The sequence below is a fragment of the Chiloscyllium punctatum genome, chromosome 1 (genome assembly GCF_047496795.1).
Source record: "Chiloscyllium punctatum isolate Juve2018m chromosome 1, sChiPun1.3, whole genome shotgun sequence".
Taxonomy (NCBI): Eukaryota; Metazoa; Chordata; class Chondrichthyes; order Orectolobiformes; family Hemiscylliidae; genus Chiloscyllium; species Chiloscyllium punctatum.
The window spans coordinates 169,954,844-169,981,453 of record NC_092739.1 but is presented as its reverse complement, the minus strand read 5'-3'; the positions used below and the strand labels follow the sequence as shown (position 1 = coordinate 169,981,453).

General features: G+C 43.6%; 1 protein-coding gene across 1 annotated transcript in view; it reads left to right on the top strand.

Annotated features, from left to right (window-relative positions):
• LOC140480726 (disintegrin and metalloproteinase domain-containing protein 12-like) overlaps positions 1–26,610 on the top strand; it is a 545,040-nt gene that overhangs the window by 183,264 nt on the left and 335,166 nt on the right. Inside the window, exons 10-11 of the mRNA XM_072576009.1 lie at positions 16,587–16,671; positions 20,337–20,479. Coding sequence (XP_072432110.1) covers positions 16,587–16,671; positions 20,337–20,479 — 228 coding nt within the window. The remainder of the gene's footprint in view (positions 1–16,586; positions 16,672–20,336; positions 20,480–26,610) is intronic.

The window sequence follows — 26,610 nt, the reverse complement described above, 5'->3', positions numbered from 1 at the left end:
CACTTACACACAATATCAAAACTTTGGCAATATGAAACCTCTTACTCTTGATAACAAAACTCTGATACACAATATCAAACCTCTTACTCACAATATCAAAACTCTTACACACAATATCAAAACTCTGACTCACAATATCCAAACTTTTACAATATCAAAGTCTTATTCAAAGTATCAAACCTCTTCCAATTGCAAAACTCTATTCAAATATCAAACCTCATACTCACAATATCAAAACTCTTAGTCAAATATGAAAACAACTACACACAAAATCAAACCTCTTACTCAAAATATCAAAACTCTTACTCCCAATATCCAAACTTTTACTCACAATACCAAATCTCTTACAATAAGAAAACTCTTACCCACAATATCAAATCTCTTACAATATCAAAACTCTTACAATATCAAAACACTGATAATGTGAAACTATTTTCTCTCAATAACAAAACTCTTACGCAAATAACCGACATCTTGCTCACAATATCAAACCTCTTACTCACAATATCAAACCTCTTACTCACAATATCAAATCTCTTACACACAATAACAAACCTCTTACACACAGTATCAAAACTCTTACTTAAATAACCAACCTCTTGCACATAATATTAAAACTCTTACTCACAATACCAAAACTCTGACAATATGAAAACTCTTACACACAATATCAAACCTCTTACTCAAATATCAAACCCTTTACACACAATATCGAAACTCTTACTCAGATAACAAACCTCTTATTTACAATATCAAACCTCTTACTCACAATATCAAACCTCTTACTCGCAATATCAAACCTCTTACTCACAATATCAAACCTCTTATTTACAATATCAAACTTCTTACACACAATATCAAAACTCTTACACACAATATCAAACTTCTTACACGCAATATCAAACCTCTTACACACAATATCAAACCTCTTACACACAGTATCAAAACTCTTACTCAAATAACCAACCTCTTACTCACAGTATCAAAACTCTTATGAGCAATATCAAACCTCTTACTCACAATATCAGACCTCTTACACACGATATCAAAACTCTTACTTACAATATCAAACCTCTTACACGCAATATCAAAACTTTTACTCACAATACCAAAACTCTTACAATATGAAAACTCTTACTCACAATATCAAACCTCTTACTCTCACTGTCAAACCTCTTACAATATCAAACCTCTTACTCACAATGACAAACCACTTACTCCCAAAATCAAACCTCTTACTCACAATATCAAAACTCGTAGTCAAATATGAAAACAATTACACACAAAATCAAACCTCTTGCGCACAATATCAAAACTCTTACACACAATACCAAACCTCTTACTCACAATATCAAAACTTTTACTCACATACCAAAATTCTTACAACATAAAAACTCTTGCACACAATATCAAACCTCTTACAATATCAAAACTCTTACAATATCAAAACTCTTACAATATCAAACCTCTTACTGAAATATCAAACCTCTTACTCACAATATCAAACCTCTTACTCTCACTGTCAAAACTCTTACAATATCAAACCTCTTACTCAAATATCAAACCTCCTATACACAATAACCAAGCTCTTAATTACAATATCAAACATTCTTACTCAAATAACAAACCTCTTAATTACAATATCAAAGCTCTTACTCACAATATCAATGCTCTTACTCACAAGATCAAAACTGTTACTCACAATATCTAACCTCTTACACACAGTATCAAAACTCTTACTCAAATAACCAAGCTCTTAATCAAATATCAAAGCTCTTACACACAATATCAAAACTCTTGCTCAAATGGGCGGCACGGTGGCACAGTGGTTAGCACTGCTGCCTCACAGCGCTAGAGACCTGGGTTCAGTTCCCGCCTCAGGCGACTGACTGTGTGGAGTTTGCACATTCTCCCCGTGTCTGCGTGGGTTTCCTCTGGGTGCTCCGGTTTCCTCCCACAGTCCAAAGATGTGCAGGTCAGGTGAATTGGCTATGCTAAATTACCCGTAGTGTTAGGTAAGGGGTAGATGTAGGGGTATGGGTGGGTTGCGCTTCGGCGGGTCGGTGTGGACTTGTTGGGCCGAAGGGCCTGTTTCCACACTGTAAGTAATCTAATCTAATCTAATTTACACACAATATCGAAACTCTTACTCAGATAACAAACCTCTTATCAAAGCTCTTACTCACAATATCAATGCTCTTACTCACAAGATCAAACATTTTACTCACAATATCAAAACTCTTACACACAATATCAAAACTCTTACTCACAATATCCAAACTTTTACAATATCAAAGTCTTACTCAAAGTATCAAACCTCTTCCAATTGCAAAACTCTATTCAAGTATTAAACCTCATACTCACAATATCAAAACTCTTAGTCAAATTTGAAAACAACTACACACAAAATCAAACCTCTTGCACATAATATTAAAACTCTTACTCACAATACCAAAACTCTTACAATATGAAAACTCTTACACACAATATCAAACCTCTTACTCAAATATCAAACCCTTTACACACAATATCGAAACTCTTACTCAGATAACAAACCTCTTATTTACAATATCAAACCTCTTACTCACAATATCAAACCTCTTACTCGCAATATCAAACCTCTTACACACAGTATCAAAACTCTTACACACAATATCAAACCTCTTACTCAAATATCAAACCCTTTACACACAATATTGAAACTCTTACTCAGATAACAAACCTCTTATTTACAATATCAAACCTCTTACTCACAATATCAAACCTCTTACTCGCAATATCAAACCTCTTACACACAGTATCAAAACTCTTACACACAATATCAAACCTCTTACAACATCAAAACACTTACTCAAACAACAAACTTCTTAATTACAATATCAATTGTCTTGCTCAATATTAAAACTCTTACCCACAATATCAAACCTCTAACACACAATATCAAAACACTGACAATATGAAACCACTTACTCTCAATCACAAATCTCTGATACACAATATTGAACATCTTGCTCACAATATCAAGCCTTTTACTCACATTATCAAAACTCTTAAACACAATATCAAAATCTTACACCCAACATCAAACTCTTAGTCACAACATCAAACCTCTTAGAATAGCAAAACTCTTATTCAAATATCAAACCTCATACTCACAATATCAAAACTCTTATTCAAATATGAAAACAATTACACACAAAATCAAACCTCTTGCGCACAATATCAAAACTCTTACACACAATATCAAACCTCTTACAATATCAAAACTCTTACAATATCAAAACTCTTATAATATCAAACCTCTTACTGAAATATCAAACCTCTTACTCACAATATCAAACCTCTTACTCTCACTGTCAAAACTCTTACAATATCAAACCTCTTACTCAAATATCAAACCTCCTACACACAATAACCAAGCTCTTAATTACAATATCAAACATTCTTACTCAAATAACAAACCTCTTAATTACAATATCAAAGCTCTTACTCACAATATCAAACTTCTTATTCACAATATCTAACCTCTTACACACAGTATCAAAACTCTTACTCAAATAACCAAGCTCTTAATCAAATTTCAAAGCTCTTACACACAATATCGAAACTCTTACTCAGATAACAAACCTCTTATTTACAATATCAAACATTTTACTCACAATATCAAACCTCTTACTCGCAATATCAAACCTCTTACACACAGTATCAAAACTCTTACTCAAATAACCAACCTCTTACTCACAGTATCAAAACTTTTATGAACAATATCAAAACTCTGACTTACAATATCAAACCTCTTACACACAGTATCAAACCTCCTACACACAATATCAAAACTCTTACTCAAATAACCAACCTCTTAGTCACAGTATCAAAACTCTTACAATATCAAATCTCTTACAATATCAAAACTCTTACTCACAATGTCAAACCACTTACTCCCAATATCAAACCTCTTAACCACAATATCAAAACTTTTACAATATCAAACTCTTACTCAAAGTATCAAACCTCTTACAATAGCAAAAGTCTATTCAAATATCAAATCTCACACTCACATTATCAAAATTCTTAGTCAAATATGAAAACAATTACACACAGTATCAAAACTCTTACACGCAATATCAAAACATTTACTCACAATACCAAAACTCTGACAATATTAAAACTCTTAAACACAATATCAGACCTCTTACAACATCAAAACTCTTACTCAAATATCAAACCTCTTACTCACAATATCAAACTTCTTATTCACAGTATCAAAACTCTTACTTAAATAACCAACCTCTTACTCACAATATCACAACTCTTACTCACAATATCCAAACTCTTACTCACAATATCAAAACTCTTACACACAATATCAAACTTCTTACACGCAATATCAAACCTCTTACACACAATATCAAAACTCTTACACACAATATCAAACCTCTTATTTACAATATCAAACTTCTTACACACAATATCAAAACTCTTACACACAATATCAAACCTCTTATTTACAATATCAAACTTCTTACACACAATATAAAAACTCTTACACACAATATCAAACTTCTTACACGCAATATCAAACTTCTTACACACAATATCAAACCTCTTACACACAGTATCAAAACTCTTACTTACAATATCAAACTTCTTACATGCAATATCAAAACTCTTACTCACAATATCAAAACTCTTACTCACAATATCAAACCTCTTACTCACAATATCAAAACTCTTACACACAATATCCAAACTCTTACTCACAATATCAAAACTCTTACTTACAATATCAAACTTCTTACACGCAATATCAAACTTCTTACACACAATATCAAACCTCTTACACACAGTATCAAAACTCTTACACACAGTATCAAAACTCTTACACACAATATCAAAACTCTTACTCGCAATATCAAAACTTTTACTTACAATATCAAACTTCTTACTTACAATATCAAACCTCTTACACACAATATTAAACCTCTTACACACAATATCAAACTTCTTATTCACAATATCAAAACTCTTACAAACAATATCAAAACTCTGACTCACAATATCAGACCTCTTACACACAATATCAAAACTCTTACTTACAATATCAAACTTCTTACATGCAATATCAAAACTTTTACTCACAATACCAAAACTCTTTCAATATGAAAACTCTTAAACACAATATCAGACCTCTTACAACATCAAAACTCTTACTCAAATATCAAACCACTTACTCACAATCTCAAACCTCTTACTCTCACTGTCAAACCTCTTACAATATCAAACCTCTTACTCACAATATCAAAACTCTTATTTTTATTATCAAAACTCTTACAATATCAAAACTCATACTCAAATATAAAATCTCTTACTCAAATATCAAACCTCTTACACACAATATCAAAACACATATTCAAATAATAAATCTCTTAATTACAATATCAAACCTCTTACACACAATATCAAAACTCTTAGTCAAATATGAAAACTCTCACACACAAAATCAAACCTCTTGTACACAATATCAAAACTCTTACACAAAATATTAAAACTCTTACTCTCAATATCAAACCGCTGACACACGATATCAAAACCCTTACACACAGTATCAAAACTCTTACTCACAATATCAAACCTCTTACACATATTATTAAAACTCTAACTCAAATAAACAACCTCTTACTCACAGTATCAAGTGTCTTACTCACAATATCAAAACTCTTACTCCCAATCTCAAACCTTTTACTCACAATTTATATGCTTCCTCAATACCAAACCTCTTACAATATCAAAACTCTTACTCCAATATCAAACCTCTTACTCACAATATCAAAACTCTTACAATATTAATCCTCTTACACACAATAACAAACCTATTACAGTCTCAAACCCCTTACTCACAATATCAAACCTGTTAAACACATCATCAATAATCTTACACACAATATCAAACTTCTTACACGCAATATCAAACCTGTTACTCCCAATATCAAACCTGTTACTCCCAATACCAAACCTCTTACTCCCAATACCAAACCTCTTACTCACAATATCAAAACTCTTACTCTCACTGTCAAAACTCTTACAATATCAAACTTCTTACACACAATATCAAAACTCTTCCACACAATATCCAAACTCTTCCTCTCACTGTAAATACTCTTACAATATCAAACTCTTAATCACAGTATCAAACCTCTTACAATATCAAACTCTTAATCACAGTATCAAACCTCTTACAATAGCAAAACTCTTATTGAAATATTAAACCTCATACTCACAATATCAAAACTCTTAGTCAAATATGAAAACTCTTACACGCAATATCAAACGTCATACACACAATATCATATCTCCTACAATATCAAAACTCTTTCTCACAATATCAAAACTCTTACAATACCAAACTCTTACTCAAAGTATCAAACCTCTTTCAGTAGAAAAACTCTTATTAAAATATCAAACCTCTTACTCACAATATCAAAACTCTTACTCTCACTGTCAAAACTCTTACTCAAATATCAAATCTCTTACTCAAAGATCAAACCTCTTACACACAATATCAAAACTCTTACTCAAATAAAAAACCTGTTAATTACAATATCAAACTTCTGACTCACAATATCAAACCTCTTACACACAATATCAAAATGAATGATTAAACTTAAAATATAAGCCATAGCTATTAATTTAACCTGGGGCAGTATTTTGTAGAGGAATAAGACAGTGTTATTTTCTGGGTCTGTAGATTGTGAAGGAGCAAAAATGGCCTTTGCAGTGATATGTACTTCTTGTCAGATGTGAGAGTTTAAAGAGAGTTTAAGGGTTACTGCGGATTATATCTGCCATAAATGCTGTTGGATGCGAATCTTATCAGATCGAGTGGATCAGTTGGAGAGACAGATGGAAGCGATGAGGAATTTGCAACAGCAACAGTATGTGATGGATGGCAGTTATAGGAAGGGGGGAAAGTCTCAGATACAGTCACATAGATGGGTTAACTCCAGGAAGGGTAAGAGAGGTAGGCACCTAGGGCAGGAGTCTTTTGTGGATATACCCATTTCAAACAGGTATGCTATTTTGGAAAATGTAGGGGGTGATGGATGCTCAGGGGAACGTAGCATGAACAGCCAAGTTTCTGGTATTGAGACTAGCTCTAATGCAATGAGGGGTGCGTTGGCTTCCAAGAGATCAATTGTGTTAGGGGATTCTGTAGTCAGAGGTACAGACAGATGTTTCTGTGACCAGCAGAGAAAAAGCAGAATGGTGTGTTGTTTCCCTGGTGCCAGGATCAAGGATGTCTCAGAGAGGGTGCAGAATGTTCTCACGGGGGAGAGGGGCCAGCAGGAGGTCATTGTCCACATTGGAACCAATGACATTGGAAGGGAAAATGTGGAGATTCTGAAGGGAGATTACAGAGAGTTAGGCAGAAATTTAAAAAGGAGGTCCTCAAGGGTAGTAATAGATGGATTAGTCCCAGTGCTACGAACGAGTGAGGGCAGGAATAGGAGGATAGAGCAGATGAATACATGGCTGAGGAGCTGGTGTATGGGAGAAGGATTCACATTTTTGGATCATTGGAATCTGTTTTGGGGTAGAAGTGACCTGTACAAGAAGGACAGATTGCACCTAAATTGGAAGGGGACGAATATACTGGCAGGGAAATTTGCTAGGACTGCTTGGGAGGATTTAAACTAGTAAGGTGGGGGAGTGGACCCAGGGAGATAGTGAGGAAAGAGATCGATCTGAAACGGGTACAGTTGAGAACAGAAATGAGTAAAACAGTCAGAGCAGGCAGGGACAAGGTAGGACTAATAAATTAAACTGCATTTATTTCAATGCAAGGGGCCTAACAAGGCAGATGAACTCAGGGCATGGTTAGGAACATGGGACTGGGATATCATAGCAATTACAGAAACATGGCTCAGGGATGGACAGGACTGGCAGCTTAATGTTCCAGGATACAAATGCTACAGGAAGGATAGAAAGGGAGGCAAGAGAGGAGGGGGGTGGCATTTTTGATAAGGGATAGCATTACAGCTGTGCTGAGGGAGGATATTCCTGGAAATACATCCAGGGAAGTTATTTGGGTGGAACTGAGAAATAAGAAAGGAATGGTCACCTTATTGGGATTATATTATAGACCCTCCAATAGTCAGAGGGAAATCGAGAAACAAACTTGTAAGGAGATCTCAGCTATCTGTAAGAATAATAGGGTAGTAATGGTGTAGGGGACTTTAACTTTCCAAACATCGACTGGGACTGCCATAGTGTTAAAGATTTAGATGGAGAGGAATTTCTTAAGTGCATACAAGACAATTTTCTGATTCAGTATGTGGATGTACCTACTAGAGAAGGTGCAAAACTTGACCTACTCTTGGGAAATAAGGCAGGGCAGGTGACTGAGGTGTCAGTGGGGGAGCACTTTGGGGCCAGTGACCATAATTCTATCAGATTTAAAATAGTGATGGAAAAGGATAGACCAGATCTAAAAGTTGAAGTTCTAAATTGACGGTATTAGGCAAAACCTTTCAAAAGCTGATTGGAGGCAGATGTTCGCAGGTAAAGGGATGGCTGGAAAATGGGAAGCCTTCAGAAATGAGATAACAGGAATCCAGAGAAAGTATATTCCTGTCAGGGTGAAAGGGAAGGCTGGTAGGTATAGGGAATGCTGGATGATGAAAGAAATAGAGGGTTTGGTTAAGGAAAAGAAGGAAGCATATGTCAGGTACAGACAGGATAGATCGGGTGAATCCTTAGAAGAGTATAAAGGAAGTTGGAGTACACTTAAGAGGGAAATCAGGAGGACAAAACGAGGGCATGAGATAGCTTTGGAAAATAGAATTAAGGAGAATCCAAAAGGGTTTTGCAAATACATTAAGGACAAAAGGGTAACTAGGGAGAGAATAGGGCCCCTCAAAGATCAGCAAGGCGGCCTTTGTGTGGAGCCACAGAAAATGGGGGAGATACTAAATGAATATTTTGTATCAGTATTAACTGTGGAAAAGGATATGGAAGATATAGACTGTAGGGAAAAAGATGGTGACATCTTGCAAAATGTCGAGATTACAGAGGAGGAAGTGCTGGATGTCTTGAAACGGTTAAAGGTAGATAAATCTCCAGGACCTGATCAGGTGTACCCGAGAACTCTGTGGGAAGCTAGAGAACTGATTGCTTGGGCCTCTTACTGAGATATTTGTATCATCGATAGTCACAGGTGAGGTGCCGGAAGACTGGAGGTTGGCAAATGTGGTGCCACTGTTTAAGAAGGGCGGTAAAGACAAGCCAGGGAACTTTAGACCAGTGAGCCTGACCTCAGTGGTGGGCAAGTTGTTGGAGGGAATCCTGAGGGACAGGATGTACATGTATTTGGAAAGGCAAGGACTGATTCGGGATAGTCAACATGGCTTTGTGCGTGGGAAATCATGTCTCACAAACTTGATTGAGTTTTTTGAAGAAGTAACAAAGAAGATTGATGAGGGCAGAGCAGTAGATGTGATCTATATGGACTTCAGTAAGGCATTTGACAAGGTTCCCCATGGCAGACTGGTTAGCAAGTTTAGATCTCATGGAATACAGGGAGAACTAGCCATTTGGAAACAGAACTGGCTCAAAGGTAGAAGACAGAGGGTGGTGGTGGAGGGTTGTTTTTCAGACTGGAGGCCTGTGACCAATGGAGTGCCACAAGGATCGGTGCTGGCCCTCTACTTTTTGTCATTTACATAAATGATTTGGATGCGAGCATAAGAGGTACAGTTAGTAAGTTTGCAGATGACACCAAAATTGGAGGTGACAGCGAAGAGTTACCTCAGATTACAACAGGATCTGGACCAGATGGGCCAATGGGCTGAGAAGTGGCAGATGGAGTTTAATTCAGATAAATGTAAGGTGCTGCATTTTGGGAAAGCAAGTCTTAGTAGGACTTATACACTTAATGGTAAGGTCCTAGGGAGTGTTGCTGAATAAAGAGACCTTGGAGTGTAGGTTCATAGGTCCTTGAAAGTGGAGTTGCAGGTAGATAGGATAGTGATGAAGACGTTTGATATACTTTCCTTTATTGGTCAGAGTATTGAGTACAGGAGTTAGGAGGTCATGTTGTGGCTGTACAGGACATCGGTTAGGCCACTATTGGAATATTGCATGCAATTGTGGTCTCCTTCCTATCGGAAAGATGTTGTAAAACTTGAAAGGGTTCAGAAAAGATTTACAAGGATGTTGTGATTCTGTTCGCCGAGCTGGGAATTTGTCTTGCAAGCGTTTCGTCCCCTGTCTAGGTGACATCCTCAGTGCTTGGGAGCCTCCTGTGAAGCACTTCTGTGCTGTTTCTTCCGGCATTTATAGTGGCCTGTCTCTGCCTCTTCCGGTTGTCAGTTCGAGCTGTCCGCTGTAGTGGCCGGTATATTGGGTCCAGGTCGATGTGTTTGTTGACAGAGTCTGTGGATGAGTGCCATGACCTGGAACAGGCCACTATAAATGCCGGAAGAAACAGCACAGAAGCGCTTCACAGGAGGCTCCCAAGCACTGAGGATGTCACCTAGACAGGGGACGAAACGTTTGCAAGACAAATTCCCAGCTCGGCAAACAGAACCACAACAACGAGCACCTGAGCTACAAATCTTCTCCCAAAATTTGAATTTACAAGGATGTTGTCTGGGTTGGAGGATCTGAGTTATAGGGAGAGGCTGAACAGGCTGGGGCTGGAGCTTCAGATGCTAAGGGGTGACCTTAGAGGTTTACAAAATTATGAGGGGCATGGATAGGATAAATAGACAAAGATTCAGGATTAGTGATGCTGGAAGAACACAGCAGTTCAGGAAGCACCTAAGGAGCTTTGAAAAAGCCCTTCATCAGGAATAAAGGCAGTGAGCCTGAAGCGTGGAGAGATAAGCTAGAGGAGGGTGGGGGTGGGGAGAAAGTAGCATAGAGTACAATGGGTGGGTGGGGGAGGGGATGAAGGTGATAGGTCAAGGAAGAGAGGGTGGAGTGGATAGGTGGAAAAGGAGATAGGCAGGTCGGACAGGTCCGGACAAGTCATGGGGACAGTTACTGAGCTGGAAGGTTAGAACTAGAGTGAGGTGGGGGAAGGGGAAATGAGGAAACTGTTGAAGTCCACATTGATGCCCTGGGGTTGAAGTGTTCCGAGGCGGAAAATGAGGTGTTCTTCCTCCAGGCGTCTGGTGGTGAGGGAGTGGCGGTGAAGGAGGCCCAGGACCTCCATGTCCTCGGCAGAGTGGGAGGGGGAGTTGAAATGTTGGGCCACGGAGCGGTGTGGTTGATTGGTGTGGGTGTCCCGGAGATGTTCCCTAAAGCGCTCTGCTCGGAGGCGCCCAGTCTCCCCAATGTAGAGGAGACCGCATCGGGAGCAACGGAAACAATAAATGATATTAGTGGATGTGCAAGTAAATGGATGTGGAAGGCTCCTTTAGGGCCTTGGATAGAGGTGAGGGAGGAGGTGTGGGCGCAGGTTTTACAGTTCCAGTGGTGGCAGGGGAAAGTGCCAGGCTGGGAGGGTGGGGTGTAGGGGGGCGTGGACCTGACCAGGTAGTCACGGTGGGAACGGTCTTTGCGGAAGGCGGAAAGGGGTGGGGAGGGAAATATATCCCTGGAGGTGGGAGGTGGCGGAAAAGTCAGTGGATGATTTGGTTTATGCGAAGGTTGGTAGGGTGGAAGGTGAGCACCAGGAGCGTTCTGTCCTTGTTCCGGTTGGAGGGGTGGGGGTCTGAGGGCGGAGGTGCGGAATGTGGACGAGATGCTTTGGAGGGCATCTTTAACCACGTGGGAAGGGAAATTGCGGTCTCTAAAGAAGGAGGCCATCTGGTGTGATCTATGGTGGAACTGGTCCTCCTGGGAGCAGATACGGCGGAGGCGGAGAAATTGGGAATACGGAATGGCATTTTTGCAAGAGGTAGGGTGGGAAGAGGTGTAATCCAGGTAGCTGTGGGAGTCGGTGGGTCTGTAAAAAATGTCAGTGTCAAGTCGGTTGTCATTAATGGAGATGGAGAGGTCCAGGAAGGGGAGGGAGGTGTCAGAGATGGTCCAGGTAAATTTAAGGTCAGGGTGGAATGTGTTGGTGAAGTTGATGAATTGCTCAACCTCCTCGCGGGAGCACGAGGTGGCGCCAATGCAGTCATCAATGTAGCAGAGAAAGAGGTGGGGAGTGGTGTCGGTGTAATTACGGAAGATCAACTGTTCTACATAGCCAACAAAGAGACAGGCATAGCTGGGGCCCATATGTGTCCCCATGGCTACCCCTTTGGTCTGGAGGAAGTGGGAGGATTCAAAGGAGACATTGTTAAGGGTGAGGACCAGTTTGGGAAACGAATGAGAGTGTCGGTGGAAGGGTACTGTTGGGGACGTCTGGAGAGGAAAAAACGGAGGGCTTGGAGGCCCTGGTCATGGCGGATGGAGGTGTAGAGGGATTGGATATCCATGGTGAAGATAAGGCGTTGGGGGCCGGGGAAACGGAAGTCTTGGAGGAGGTGGAGGGCGTGGGTGGTGTCTCGAACCTATGTGGGGAGTTCCTGGACTAGGGGGGATAGGACAGTGTTGAGGTAGGTAGAGATGAGTTCAGTGGGGCAGGAGCATGCTGAGACAATGGGTTGGCCAGGGTGGTCAGGCTTGTGGATCTTGGGAAGGAGGTAGAACCGGGCAGTGCGGGGTTCCCGGACTATGAGGTTGGAAGCTGTGGGTGGGAGATCTCCTGAGGTGATGAGGTTCTGTATGGTCTGGGAGATGATGGTTTGGTGATGGGGGGTGGGGTCATGGTTGAGGTGGCAGTAGGAAGAGGTGTCCTCGAGTTGACGTTTGGCTTCAACGGTGTAGAGGTCAGTGCGCCAGACTACCACTGCACCCCTCTACACCCACACCAGATCCCAGCTCCCAGCCCTGCCGAGTTTTCACCATCCCCCCAGACCTCCCCCTCACTGAGGACGAACGATCAGGACTCACCTTCATCCCCCTCCGTCCACGCATCAATGAATTTAATACACGCCGTGACGTCGAATAATTCTTCTGTCGCCTCCGCCTCCGAGTTTACTTTCACAATCAGGACTCCCGCCCACCTTCCGAGGACCCTTTCGCCCACCTCCAACACACTGCATCCACCTGGACACCCCGCGCTGGCCTATTACCTGCCCTCGACCTCTTCATTTCCAACTGCCGCCGGGACATTAACAGCCTCAACCTGTCGTCCCCCCTCCCCCACTCCAACCTCTCACCCTCACAACACGCAGCCCCCCAATCCCTCTGCTAAAATCCCAACCTCACCATTAAGCCAGCGGATAAAGGGGGCGCAGTGGTAGTCTGGGGCACTGACCTCTACACCGCTGAAGCCAAACGTCAACTCGAGGACACCTCTTCCTACTGCCCTCTCGACCATGACCCCACCCCCATCACCAAGCCATCATCTCCCAAGACCATACAGAACCTCATCACCTCAGGAGATCTCCCACCCACAGCTTCCATCCTCAGTCCGGGAACCCAGCACTGCCCGGTTCTACCTCCTTCCCAAGATCCACAAGCCTGACCACCCTGGCCGGCCCATTGTCTCAGCATGCTCCTGCCCCATTGAACTCATCTCTACCTACCTCGACACTGTCCTATCCCCCCAGTCCAGGAACTCGCCACATACGTTCGAGACACCACCCACGCCCTCCACCTCCTCCAAGACGTCCGTTACCCCGGCCCCAACGCCTCATCTTCACCATGGATATCCAATCCCTCTACACCTCCATCCGCCATGACCAGGGCCTCCAAGCCCTCCGTTTGTTCCTCTCCAGACGTCCCCAACAGTACCCTTCCACCGACACTCTCATTCATTTGGCCGAACTAGTCCTCACCCTTAACAATTTCTCCTTTGAATCCTCCCACTTCCTCCAGACCAAAGGCGTAGCCATTGGCACACGTATGGGCCCCAGCTATGCCTGTCTCTTTGTTGGCTATGTAGAACAGTTGATCTTCCGTAATTACACCGGCACCACTCCCCACCTCTTCCTCTGCTACATTGATGACTGCATTGGCGCCACCTCGTGCTCCCGCGAGGAGGTTGAGCAATTCATCAACTTCACCAACACATTCCACCCTGACCTTAAATTTACCTGGACCATCTCTGACACCTCCCTCCCCTTCCTGGACCTCTCCATCTCCATTAATGACGACCGACTTGACACTGACTTTTTTTACAAACCCACCGACTCCCACAGCTACCTGGATTACACCTCTTCCCACCCTACCTCTTGCAAAAATGCCATCCTGTATTCCCAATTCCTCCGCTTCCGCCGGATCTGCTCCCAGGAGAACCAGTTCCACCACAGAAGACACCAGATGGCCTCCTTCTTTCGAGACCACAATTTCCCTTCCCACGTGGTTAAAGATGCCCTCCAATGCATCTCGTCTACATCCCGCACCTCCGCCCTCAGACCCCACCCCTCCAACCGTAACAAGGACAGAATGCCCCTAGTGCTCACCTTCCACCCTACCAACCTTCGCATAAACCAAATCATCCGCCGACATTTCTGCCACCTCCCACCACCAGGGATATATTTCCCTCCCCACCCCTTTCCGCCTTCCGCAAAGACTGTTTCCTCCGTGACTACCTGGTCAGATCCACGCCCCCCTACAACCCGCCCTCCAATCCTGGCACTTTCCCCTGCCACCGCTGGAACTGTAAAACCTGTACCCACACCTCCTCCCTCACCTCTATCCAAGGCCCTAAAGGAGCCTTCCACATCCATCAAAGTTTTACCTGCACATCCACTAATATCATTTATTTTATCCGTTGCTCCCGATGCGGTCTCCTCTACATTGGGGAGACTGGGCGCATCCTAGCAGAGCGCTTTAGGGAACATCTCCGGGACACCCGCACCAATCAACCACACCGCCCCATGGCCCAACATTTCAACTCCCCCTCCCACTCTGCCGAGGACATGGAGGTCCTGGGCCTCCTTCACCGCTGCTCCCTCACCACCAGACGCCTGGAGGAAGAACGCCTCATCTTCCGCCTCAGAACACTTCAACCCCAGGGCATCAATGTGGACTTCAACAGTTTCCTCATTTCCCCTTCCCCCACCTCACCCTAGTTCTAAACTTCCAGCTCAGCACCGTCCCCATGACTTGTCCGGACTTGTCCTACCTGCCTATCTTCTTTTCCACCTATCCACTCCACCCTCTCCTCCCTGACCTATCACCTTCATCCCCTCCCCCACTCACCCATTGTACTCTATGCTACTTTCTCCCCACCCCCCACCCCCCTCTAGCTTATCTCTCCACGCTTCAGGCTCACTGCCTTTATTCCTGATGATGGGCTTTTGCCCGAAACGTCGATTTTGCTGCTCCTTGGATGCTGCCTGAACTGCTGTGCTCTTCCAGCACCACTCATCCAGAATCTGGTCTCTGGCATCTGCAGTCATTGTTTTTACCACCTAAATCGACAAAGTCTTTTCCCTGGGATCGGGGAGTCCAGAAGTAGAGCCCATAGGTTTAGGGTGAGAGGGGAAATATATAAAAGAGACTTAAGGGGCAACCTTTTCACACAGAGGGTAGTACATGTATGGAATGAGCTGCCAGAGGAAGTGGTGGAGGCTGGTACAATTGCAACATTTTAGAGGCATTTGGATGGGTATATGAACAGGAAGGATTTGGAGGGATATGGGCCAGGCGCTGGCAGGCGGGACTACATTGGGTTGAGATATCTGGTCAGCATAGATGGGTTGGATTGAAGGGTCTGTTTCCATGCTGTACATCTCTGTGACTCTGACTCTATGACTAACCAAATGAAACATCTTACTCTCTATAACAAAACTTGTATACACAATATCAAACATCTTCCTCACAATATCAAAACTCTTATTCACAATATCAAACAACTTACTCACAATATCAAATCTCTTTCAATATCAAAACTCAGACTCGAATATCAAACATCTCACAATATCAAAACTCTTACACAAATATCATACCTCTTACTCACAAGATCAAACCTCTTACTCAAATATCAGTACTCTTACATACAACATATTACTCACCATATCAAAACTCTTACATTATCAAAACTCTTTCTTAAATATCAAATCTTTTATAATATCAAAACTCTTATTCAAGTATCAAAACTCTTGCACACAATGTCAAAACTCTTACTCACAATATCATACCTCTTACTCACAATATTAAATGTCTTACTCTCAATATCAATCATCTCACTCTCAATATCACAATCTTACACACAATATCAAACATCTTACAATATCAAAACTCTTACACACAATATCAAACCCATTACAATATGAAAACTCTTACTCAAATATCAAACCTCTTATTCAAAATAGTAAAACGCTGTCTCACAAACTTGATTGAGATTTTTGAAGAAGTATCAAAGAGGATTGATGAGGGCCGAGTGGTAGATGTGATCTGTATGGACTTCAGTAAGGCGTTCGACAAGGTCCCCCATAGGAGGATGTTGTTTTTTCTTGTCAATTTTCTTGCTTCTTTTTTTGCATCTAATACTTTCTCTAATTTCCCTCAAAAGCCATTCACTTTGATTATTTACTAGAGCCATTCTAATGTATTCTGTGGTGTGTATTTCTCTTTTTCAGAGGCATTTCCTTTTCACGTGAACTTACAGGTTTGGCATCGTTCGGTGGAATGTGTTCAGTAGAAAATTCTGGAGGAGTGAACTCGGTAAGTTCCCATTTCCCCTTCTATTCCCACCTCATCATCCCTCTCTGCACCTCATGGAATGTAACATGCTGCCCTTGTTACAGTCGATTGTCCACTACCTCAAACTGCTGCTGACAACACTGTTGATATTAACCAGTCAGCATAACCCAACCACAAGGGCTCCACCCTGAACAACATGAGGACTTATCATTCAATCAGTGAATCATGAAATATAGAAAAGACCCTTCAGCCCATCTTGTCTGTACCATCAAACAACTGTGTCCCCTTGTTCTCCATGAGGGGACATATCCTGTTTGCACACAGCTTTTATAAACTCCCAATTTGTATGGGCCCAACCTTTACTCATTGGGCAATCCCGTTACACTAATGATCAGGTGATGGAAGTTGCTCTGAATTGTCTCTGATGAGTTGACATCTCTCCTTCAGTAAAATGGTGGCTCAGTGGTTAGCACTGCTGCCTCATAGTGCCAGGGACCTGGGTTCAATTCCAGCCTCTATCTCTGTGGAGATTGGAGTCAAAAAGTATGGTATTGGAATAGTTCCAGTCAGGCAGCATCCGAGGAGGAGAGTCAATGTTCGGGCATAAGCTCTTCATGAGGAATGAGGGGGTGGGCCCAAGGGGGCTGAAAGATATTTGGGAAGGGTTGGGGCTGGGGAGAAAGGTAGCTGGGAAGGTGAAAAGAAGATGAAGGTGGGGGGGGATGGTGATAGATCAGAGCGGAGGGTCCTGGCAGTGATCGTGGAGATAGTGGTCCTGGCGGTGATCGTGGAGATAGTGGTCCTGGCGGTGATCACGGTGATAGTGGTCCTGGCGATGATCACGGTGATAGTGGTCCTGGTGGTGTTCTCAGTGATCGTGGTACTGGCAGTGAGCACGGTGATAGTGGTCCTGGCGGTGATCGCGGTGATAGTGGTCCTGGCGGTGATCACGGTGATAGTGGTCCTGGTGGTGATCGTGGTGATAGTGGTCCTGGTGGTGATCGTGGTGATAGTGGTCCTGGTGGTGATTGTGGGATAGTGGTCCTGGTGGTGATCGTGGTGATAGTGGTCCTGGTGGTGATTGTGGTATAGTGGTCCTGGTGGTGATCGCGGTGATAGTAGTCCTAGCGGTGATCATATTGATAGTGGTCCTGGTGGTGATTGCGGTGATAGTGGTCCTAGTGATCACGGTGTTAGTGGTCCTGGTGGTGTTCACAGTGATCGTGGTCCTGGAAGTGAGCACGGTGATAGTGGCCCTGGTGGTGATCGCGGTGATAGTGGTTCTGGTGGTGATTATGAGGATAGTGATCCTGGCGGTGATCGCGGTGATAGTGGTCGTGGCGGTGATCACGGTGTTAGTGGCCCTGGTGTTGTTCACAGTGATCATGGTCCTGGCAGTGAGCACGGTGATAGTGGTCTTGGCGGTGATCACGGTGATAGTGGTCCTGGTGGTGATCACAGTGTTTGTGGCCCGAGCAGTGATCATGGTGATAGTGGTCCTGGCGGTGATCACGGTGATAGTGGCCCTTGTGGTGATCACGGAGATAGTGGTCCTGGTGGTGATCACGATGATAGTGGTCCTAACGGTGATCACGGTGATAGTAGTCCTGGCAGTGGTCAAGATAATAGTCGTCCTGGTGGTGATCACGGTGATAGTGGTCCTGGCGGTGACCACGGTGATTGTGGTCCTGGCGGTGATCACGGTAATAGTGGTCCTGGCGGTGATCACGAAGATAGTGTCCTGGCGGTGATCATGGTAATAGTCATCCTGCTGGTGGTCACGGTAATAGTGGTCCTGGTCGTGATCACGGTGATAGTGGTCCTGGCGGTGACCACGGTGATTGTGGTCCTGGCAGTGATCACGGTAATAGTGGTCCTGGCGGTGATCACGGAGATAGTGTCCTGGCGGTGATCATGGTAATAGTCATCCTGCTGGTGATCACGGTAATAGTGGTCCTGGTCATGATCACGGTGACAGTGGTTCTGGTGGTGATCACGGTGATAGTGATCCTGGCAGTGATCACGGGGATTGTAAACCTGCTGGTGATCGCGGAGATAGTGGTCCAGGCCATGATCGCGGTGGTAGTGGTCCTGGTGGTGATCGTGGAGATAGTGGTCCTGGCGGTGATCACAGTGATAGTGGTCCTGGCGGTGATCACGGTGATAGTGGTCCTGGCGGTGATTGTGGAATTAGTGGTCCTGGCGGTGATCACAGAGATCGTGGTCCTGGCTGCGATCGCGGGGTTAGCTGTCTTGGCAGCGATTGTGGTAATTGGTCCTTCGGCCCAAACTGGTCCATGATGACCATGGTCCCCACTCAGCTAGTTCCAGTTGGCCAAATTTGCTCCATATCCCTCTAATCCCTTCCCATCCATGTACCTAACCAAGTGTTTTGTAAATGTTGTTATTGTATCTGCTTCCACCATTTGCTCTGGCAGCCCATTCCATATACTCACCACTCTCTGCGTGAAGAAGTTACCCCTCAGGGCCTTCTTAAATCTTTCCTCTCTCACCTTAAACTTGTGCCCTTTAGTTTACAATTCTCCATCCCTGGGAAAAAGATATATTCATCCTATCTGTGCCCCTCATGGTTTTATGCACCTCAGCAAGGTCACCCCTCATTCCCTTACATTCCCAGGAATAAAGTCCTATCCTGGCCAGCCTCTCCCTATAACTCAGGCCTACTACTCCTGGCGATATCCTTGTAAACCCTCTTTGCACTCTTTCCAGTTTAACTATGTCTTTCCTATAACACGGTGACCAAATCTGGACACAATACTCCAAGTGTGGCCTCACCAATGACTTATACAAGTGTAACATAACGTCCCAACTCCTGATGCCTTGACCGATGAAGACCAGCGTGCTCAATACCTTCTTCACCGCCCTGTCCAGCTGTGACACTGGTTTTAACAAACTGTATACCTGTACTCCTAGGTCCCTCTGTTCTACAACACACCTCAGGAGTTTACCATTTACTGGACAAGTCCAACCTTGGGTTGATTCTCTAAAGTGCAACACCTCAGACTTATCTGTGTTGAATTGCATTTGCCAATCCTCAGCCCACTTCCCAATCTGATCAAGATCTGTCTGTAAGTTTTGATAACCTTTCTCGCTATCACCGAAACATCCTCATTTTGTACCATCCGCAAGCCTTCTAATCCTGCCTTGTACATTCACACCAGAACATTGATGTAAGTAACAAATAAGAAAGGTCCCAGCATTGACCCCTGTGACATACCACTACTCACAGGGCTCCAGTCCGAGAAACAACCTCCAACCTTCATGCCCTGCTTCCTCCCATCGAGCCAATTTTGAGTCCAATTAGCTGGATCTTCCTGATCTCATGCAACCTAACCTTCATGACGAGTCTGTCATGCAGGATCTTATTAACGGCCTTACTAAAATCCGTAGGGACAGCATCCACTGCCCTAAGCTCATCTATAGTCTTGGTTACCTCTTCAAAAAACTCCAAAAGATTTGTCAGATGTGACTTCCCATGAACAAATCCATGCTGACTATCCCTAGTCAGACCTTGACTATCCAAATGTTGTTTGATCCTGTCCCTCAGTATCCTCTCCAATAACTTACCTCCCACTGATGTCAGGCTCCCTGGCCTGGTTATTTGTTGGTTATTTGCGGATGATATTTGAATAGTTTTCCAGAATGTTCTCTCTGCTCTCTTGCAGGATGGCAGACCCAGCTTCATGGCGATTGCTGCGACCTTGGCCCATGAGATGGGTCACAACCTTGGAATGGCACATGACTCTGTGTCAAGGGGCTGTCAATGTCTCGATCCCTCTGGCGGATGTATCATGGAAGCATTACAGCGGTGAGGGCCAAAGAATCATACTGTGAGAAGAGGCTCTTTGGTCTATCAAAACTGTATCACCCACTACTCCCAACACTCATCCCACTTTCCCATCATAAAATATAGGAGCAGCCCTTTGAATCTGCTCTGCCAGTCAATCATGGCTGATAAGTTTCTCAACCCTATTCTCCTGCTGTCTCCCGATAACCTTTGATCCCCTTGAAAGTCAGGAGCCTATCTATCTCCATTTAAAACATGCTTAATGACCTGGCCTCATCCTTCTCAACTCCATTGAGTCTCGACCCAGAGTTCTCAAATGTTCCTTATATGTAAATCTTTTCATTCCTGGGACCATTGTCGTGAACCTCCTCTGGACCCACTCCAGGACCAGGACATCCTTCCTGAGATATGGGGCCCAAAATTATATAATATAGAACAATACAGTGCAGAACAGGCCCTTCAGCCCTCGATGTTACGCCAACCTGTGAACTATTCTCAGCTTGTCCCCCTACACTATCCCATCATCATCCATGTGCTTATCCAAGGATTGTTTAAATCTCCCTAATGTGGCTGAGTTAACTACATTATCAGGCAGGGCATTCCACACCCTTACCATTCTCTGAGTAAAGAACCTGCCTCTGACATCTGTCTTAAATCTATCACCCCTCAATTTGTAGTTATGCCCCCTCATACAAGCTGACGTCATCAGCCTAGTAAAAAGACTCTCACTGTCTACCCTATCTAATCCTCTGACCATCTTGTATGTCTCTAGCAAATCCCCCTTAGCCTTCTTCTCTCCAATGAGAACAGACCCAAGTCTCTCAGCCTTTCCTCATAAGACCTTCCCTCCAGACCAGGCAATATCACGGTAAATCTCCTCTGCACCTTTTCCAATGCTTTCACATCCTTCCTGTAATGGGGCGACCAGAACTGAACACAATATTCCAAGTGCGGCCGCACTAGCGTTTTGTATAGTTGCAGCATGATATTTTGGTTCCGGAACTCAATCCCTCTACCAATGAAACCTAACACACCGTATGCCTTCTTAACAGCACTATCCACCTGGGTGGCAACTTTCAGGGATCTATGTACATGGACTCTGTCATTGTATTTGCCTTCCCAACTACTGACTCAACCTGCAAGTTTACCTTGAGAGAACTTCCAAGTTTCTTTATACTTCAGGCTTCTGAATTTTCTCCCCATTTAGAAAATAGTCCATGCAATAGACAATAGACAATAGACAATAGATGCAGGAGTAGGCCATTCAGCCCTTCGAGCCTGCACCGCCATTCAATATGATCATGGCTGATCATTCCCAATCAGTATCCTGTTCCAGCCTTACCTCCATAACCCTTGACTCCACTATCTTTAAGAGCTCTATCCAATTCTTTCTTAAATGAATCCAGAGACTGGGCCTCCACTGCCCTCTGGGGCAGAGCATTCCACACAGCCACCACTCTCTGGGTGAAGTAGTTTCTCCTCATCTCTGTCCTAAATGGTCTACCCCGTATTTTTAAGTTGTGTCCTCTGGTTCGGCACTCCCCCATCAGCGGAAATATGTTTCCTCCTGCCAGAGTGTCCAGTCCTTTCATAATCCTATACGTTTCAATCAGATCCCCTCTCAGTCTTCTAAACTCAAGGGTATACAAGCCCAGTCGCTTCAGTCTTTCAGTGTAAGGCAATCCTGCCATTCTAGGAATTGACCTCGTGAACCTACGCTGCACTCCCTCAATAGCCAGAATGTCTTTCCTCAAATTTGGAGACCAGAACTGTACACAGTACCCAGGTGTGGTCTCACCAGGGCCCTGTACAGCTGCAGAAGGACCTCTTTGCTTCTATACTCAATTCCTCTTGTTATGAAGGCCAGCATGCTATTAGCCTTCTTCACGACCTGCTGTACCTGCATGTTTACCTTCATTGACTGGTGTACAAGAACACCCAGATCTCTCTGAACAGCCCCTTTACCTAATTTGATACCATTGAGGTAGTAATCTGCCTTCCTGTTCTTGCCACCAAAGTGGATAACCAGACATTTATCCACATTAAACTGCATCTGCCATGCATCTGTCCACTCACCTAACTTGTCCAGGTCACCCTATAATCTCCTAACATCCTCATCACATTTCACCCTACCACCCAGCTTTGTATCATCAGCAAATTTGCTAATGTTATTGCTGATACCATCTTCTATATCATTTACATATATTGTAAAAAGCTGCGGTCCCAGCACGGATCCCTGCGGTACCCCACTGGTCACTGCCTACCATTCCGAAATGGAGCCGTTAATCACTACCCTTTGTTTCCTATTAGCCAACCAATTCTCCATCCAATCTAGTACTTTGCCCCCAATACCGTGCGCCCTAATTTTACTCACTAACCTCTTGTGTGGAACTTTTATCAAAGCTTTCTGAAAGTCCAGGTACACTACATCCACTGGATCTCCCTCGTCCATCTTCCGAGTTACATCCAGAAAAAATTCAAGAAGATTAGTCAAGCATGATTTCCCCTTCATAAATCCATGCTGACTCTGTCCTATCCTGTTACTATTATCCAGATGTGCCGTAATTTCATCCTTTATAATAGACTCCAGCATCTTTCTCACCACTGAGGCCAGACTAACTGGTCTATAATTTCCTGCTTTCTCCCGCCCACCCTTCTTAAAAAGTGGCACAACATTAGCTGCCCTCCAATCCTCAGGAACCGACCCCGATTCTATTGAACTCTGGAAAATAATCACCAGCGCATCCACGATTTCCCGAGCCACCTCCTTCAGTACCCTGGGATGCAGGCCATCAGGTCCCGGAGACTTATCAACCTTCAGACCTAACAGTCTCTCCAACACCAAATCCTGGCAAATATAAATTCCCTTAAGTTCAGGTCCTTCAGCCACTGTTACCTCAGGGAGATTGCTTGTGTCTTCCCCAGTGAACACAGATCTGAAGTACCCATTTAATTCCTCTGCCATTTCTTCGTTCCCAGTAATATATTCCCCTGTTTCTGTCTTCAAGGGCCCAATTTTTGTCCTAACCATTTTTTTGCCTTGGACATACCTAAAAAAGCTTTTACTATCCTCCTTTATATTCTTGGCCAGTTTACCTTCGTACCTCATTTTTTCTCTGCGAATTTCCTTCTTACTAATCCTCTGTTGTTCTTTAAAAGCTTCCCAGTCCTCAGTTTTCCCACTTATCTTCGCTAAGTTATACTTTTTCTCTTTTAACTTTATATGTTTCTTTACTTCCCTCGTCAGCCACAGCCGCCCATGTCTCCTCCTGGGATCTTTCTTCCTTTTAGGAATGAACTGATCCTGCAACTTCTGCATTACACAGAAATATCCGCCATTGTTCCTCCACGGTCTTCCCTGTTAAGGTATTGCACCATTGAACTTTGGCCAGTTGCTCCCTCATAGCTCCATATTTCCCTTTATTCAACTGAAATATTGTCACTTCTGATTGTACCCACTCCCTCTCAATTGCCTCTATTCTTCCTGCCAAAGTGCATGACCTCACACTTTCCCACGTTGTACTCCATTTTTCACGTTGCCCACTCTCCTCTAGCCTGTCCAAATCCTTCTGCAGCCTCCCCACCTCCTCAAAGCTGCATGTCCCTCTACCTATCTTTGTGGCATCTGTAAACTTAGCCAGAATGCCCACAGTTTTTTCATCTAGATCGTTAATGTATAAAGTGAAAGGTTATGGTGCCAACACTGAGCTTTGGTGAACACCACTTGTCACCAGCTGCCATCCTGTGAGGAACCCTTTTATCCCCACTCTCTGCTTCCTGCCAGACAGTCAGGCTTCTATCCATGCTCACATCTTGTGTCTAACACCACGGACCCTTATCTTACTCTGTAGACTCTTGTGTGGCACCTTGTGCAAACGCCTTCTTGAAGTCCAGGTAGATAACATCCATTGGCTCTCCTTGGTCTAATCTGCTTGTTACTTCCTCAAAGAATGTGAGCAGATCTGTCAGGCATGACCTCCCCTTGATAAAACCATGCTGACTCTGCCCTATTTTACCATGCACTTCCAAGTACTAAGAAATCTCATCCTTCACAATAGACTCCAAAACCTTACCCACAGCGGAGGTTACGCTAATCAGCCTGTAATTTCCGTCTTTTGCCTTTTTCAACAGGGGTGTCACATTAACAACTTTCCAATTGTTAGAGACCTTCCCTGACTCTAGTGATTCCTAAAAGATCACCACTAACGCCTCCACTATCTCCTCAACTATCTCCCTTTGAACTCCGAGGTGTAGACATCCAGGGCTGAAGGGCCTGTTCGGCACTGTATTGTTCTATGTAGACCATCTGGTCCAGGTTATTTATCCACTTCCAGACCTTTCAGTTTTTCTGGCACCTTCTCCTTGGTGATAGCCATCGTACTCAGTTCTGTCCCCTCACTCTCTTGAATTGTTGGGATATTACTCATGTCTTCCACCGTAAAGACTGACTCAGAGTAATTATTCAGTTCCTTAGCCATTTCTGCGTTTAGCAAATAGCCTGGTTTCTTGGCATCGGAAGTTCAAGTCTAAGGACTTCTTCAATGAAATGAATACTTCTCCCTCTACCATTTTCATATGCAATGAGTTCCAGATTTTCTGTGCTATAGATCTCTATGACTTCGACTGTAAAACTGCTTCTGTCCAAAACCCAGTGAAAACTAGTTCCCTCTGTTTCTGTTATCCTTTTTCACATTCTCTGAGGTTGGCTGCCCAGTACCTGAACAACATTGCAATGCTGGCTTGTCGACAAGAGATATGATTAACCTGCATTTTTGTTCCAGGCCAGTTCCCTTTTGTAAGTGTCAGCCTTTTGTTTGATCCTGTATTTTTAAAACAAGCTGCTGTTCAAAGTTCATTTCTCAACTTCAACTCTCAATTCCAAACAAAAATGAGAAAAATAAAGAAAAATGATGATTATCTCAACATTTGTACATCTGAAGCAGAACCTTACGCCTTATGTATTAATTTCCCCTTGCAATAAATTATAGTTCATCCGTTAGCTTTCCCAATTTCTTACTGTTGGAGCCTATGATCATTGGTTGGGGCAGTGGCATGGGGGGAGGATAGTCTATCAAGGCTCAATAACTAGGGCCCAGACCTTAGCTTTCCAAGTGGGAGAGGTGTTTGATGATGTTGACAGCCTCGCTGCAGCAGTGAGCTGTGTAAATAGAGTTCAAGGATGGGAGGGGGGCTTCCATGATGGTCCGGGTTGTGCACACAACCTTCTGTACAACATGTTCCCAACTAGAACCAGACTCAAAACCAGTTATAGAGCATAGACCATATAACAATACAGCACAGAACAGGCCCTTCGGCCCTCGATGTTGTGCCGACCTGTGAACTATTCTCAGCTCATCCCCTATACAATTCCATCATCATCCATGTGCTTATCTAAGGAATGTTTAAATCTCCCTAATGTGGCTGAGTTGACTACATTAGCAGTTAGGGCATTCCACACCCTTCCCACTCTCTGCGTAAAGAACTTTCCTCTGACATCTGTCTTAAATCTATCACCCCTCAATTTGGAATTATGCCCTCTCGTACAAGCTGACGTCATCATTCTCGGAAAAAGACTTCCACTGTCGAAATTGAGTCATACAGCATGGAAACAGACCGTGCATACTCTCCAGGTGTATGACAACTGCTCTGCCCAGGACCATAAGAAACTACAGAAGGTTGTGTGCACAGCTCAGACCATCACAGAATCCAGTCTCCCTTCCATGGGCTCCATTTACACAGCTCACTGCCTCAGAGAGGCTACCAACATCATCAAAGGCCCCTCTCACCCTGGTAATGATCTCCTACAACCTCTTCCATCAGGCAGCCTGAACACACGCACCAGCAGGTTCATAAACAGCTTCTTCCTGGCCTTTGTTAGACTGATGAATGGACTCTCTAGCCTGAATAAGCAATCTAATTTGTGTGTGTCTGTCCAAGTCTTTTTGATCTGTATATAAGAACCAGGAGCAGATGAGTAGGCCGTCTGCCCCCTTCGAGCCTGCTCCACCATTCAATAAGATCATGGCTGATCTTTTCATGGACTCAGAACCACTTACCCACCCTCTCACCATAATCCATAATTCATTCACTGTTCAAAAGATTATCTATCTTAGCTTTAAAAACATTCAATGAGGAAACCTCAACTACTTCAC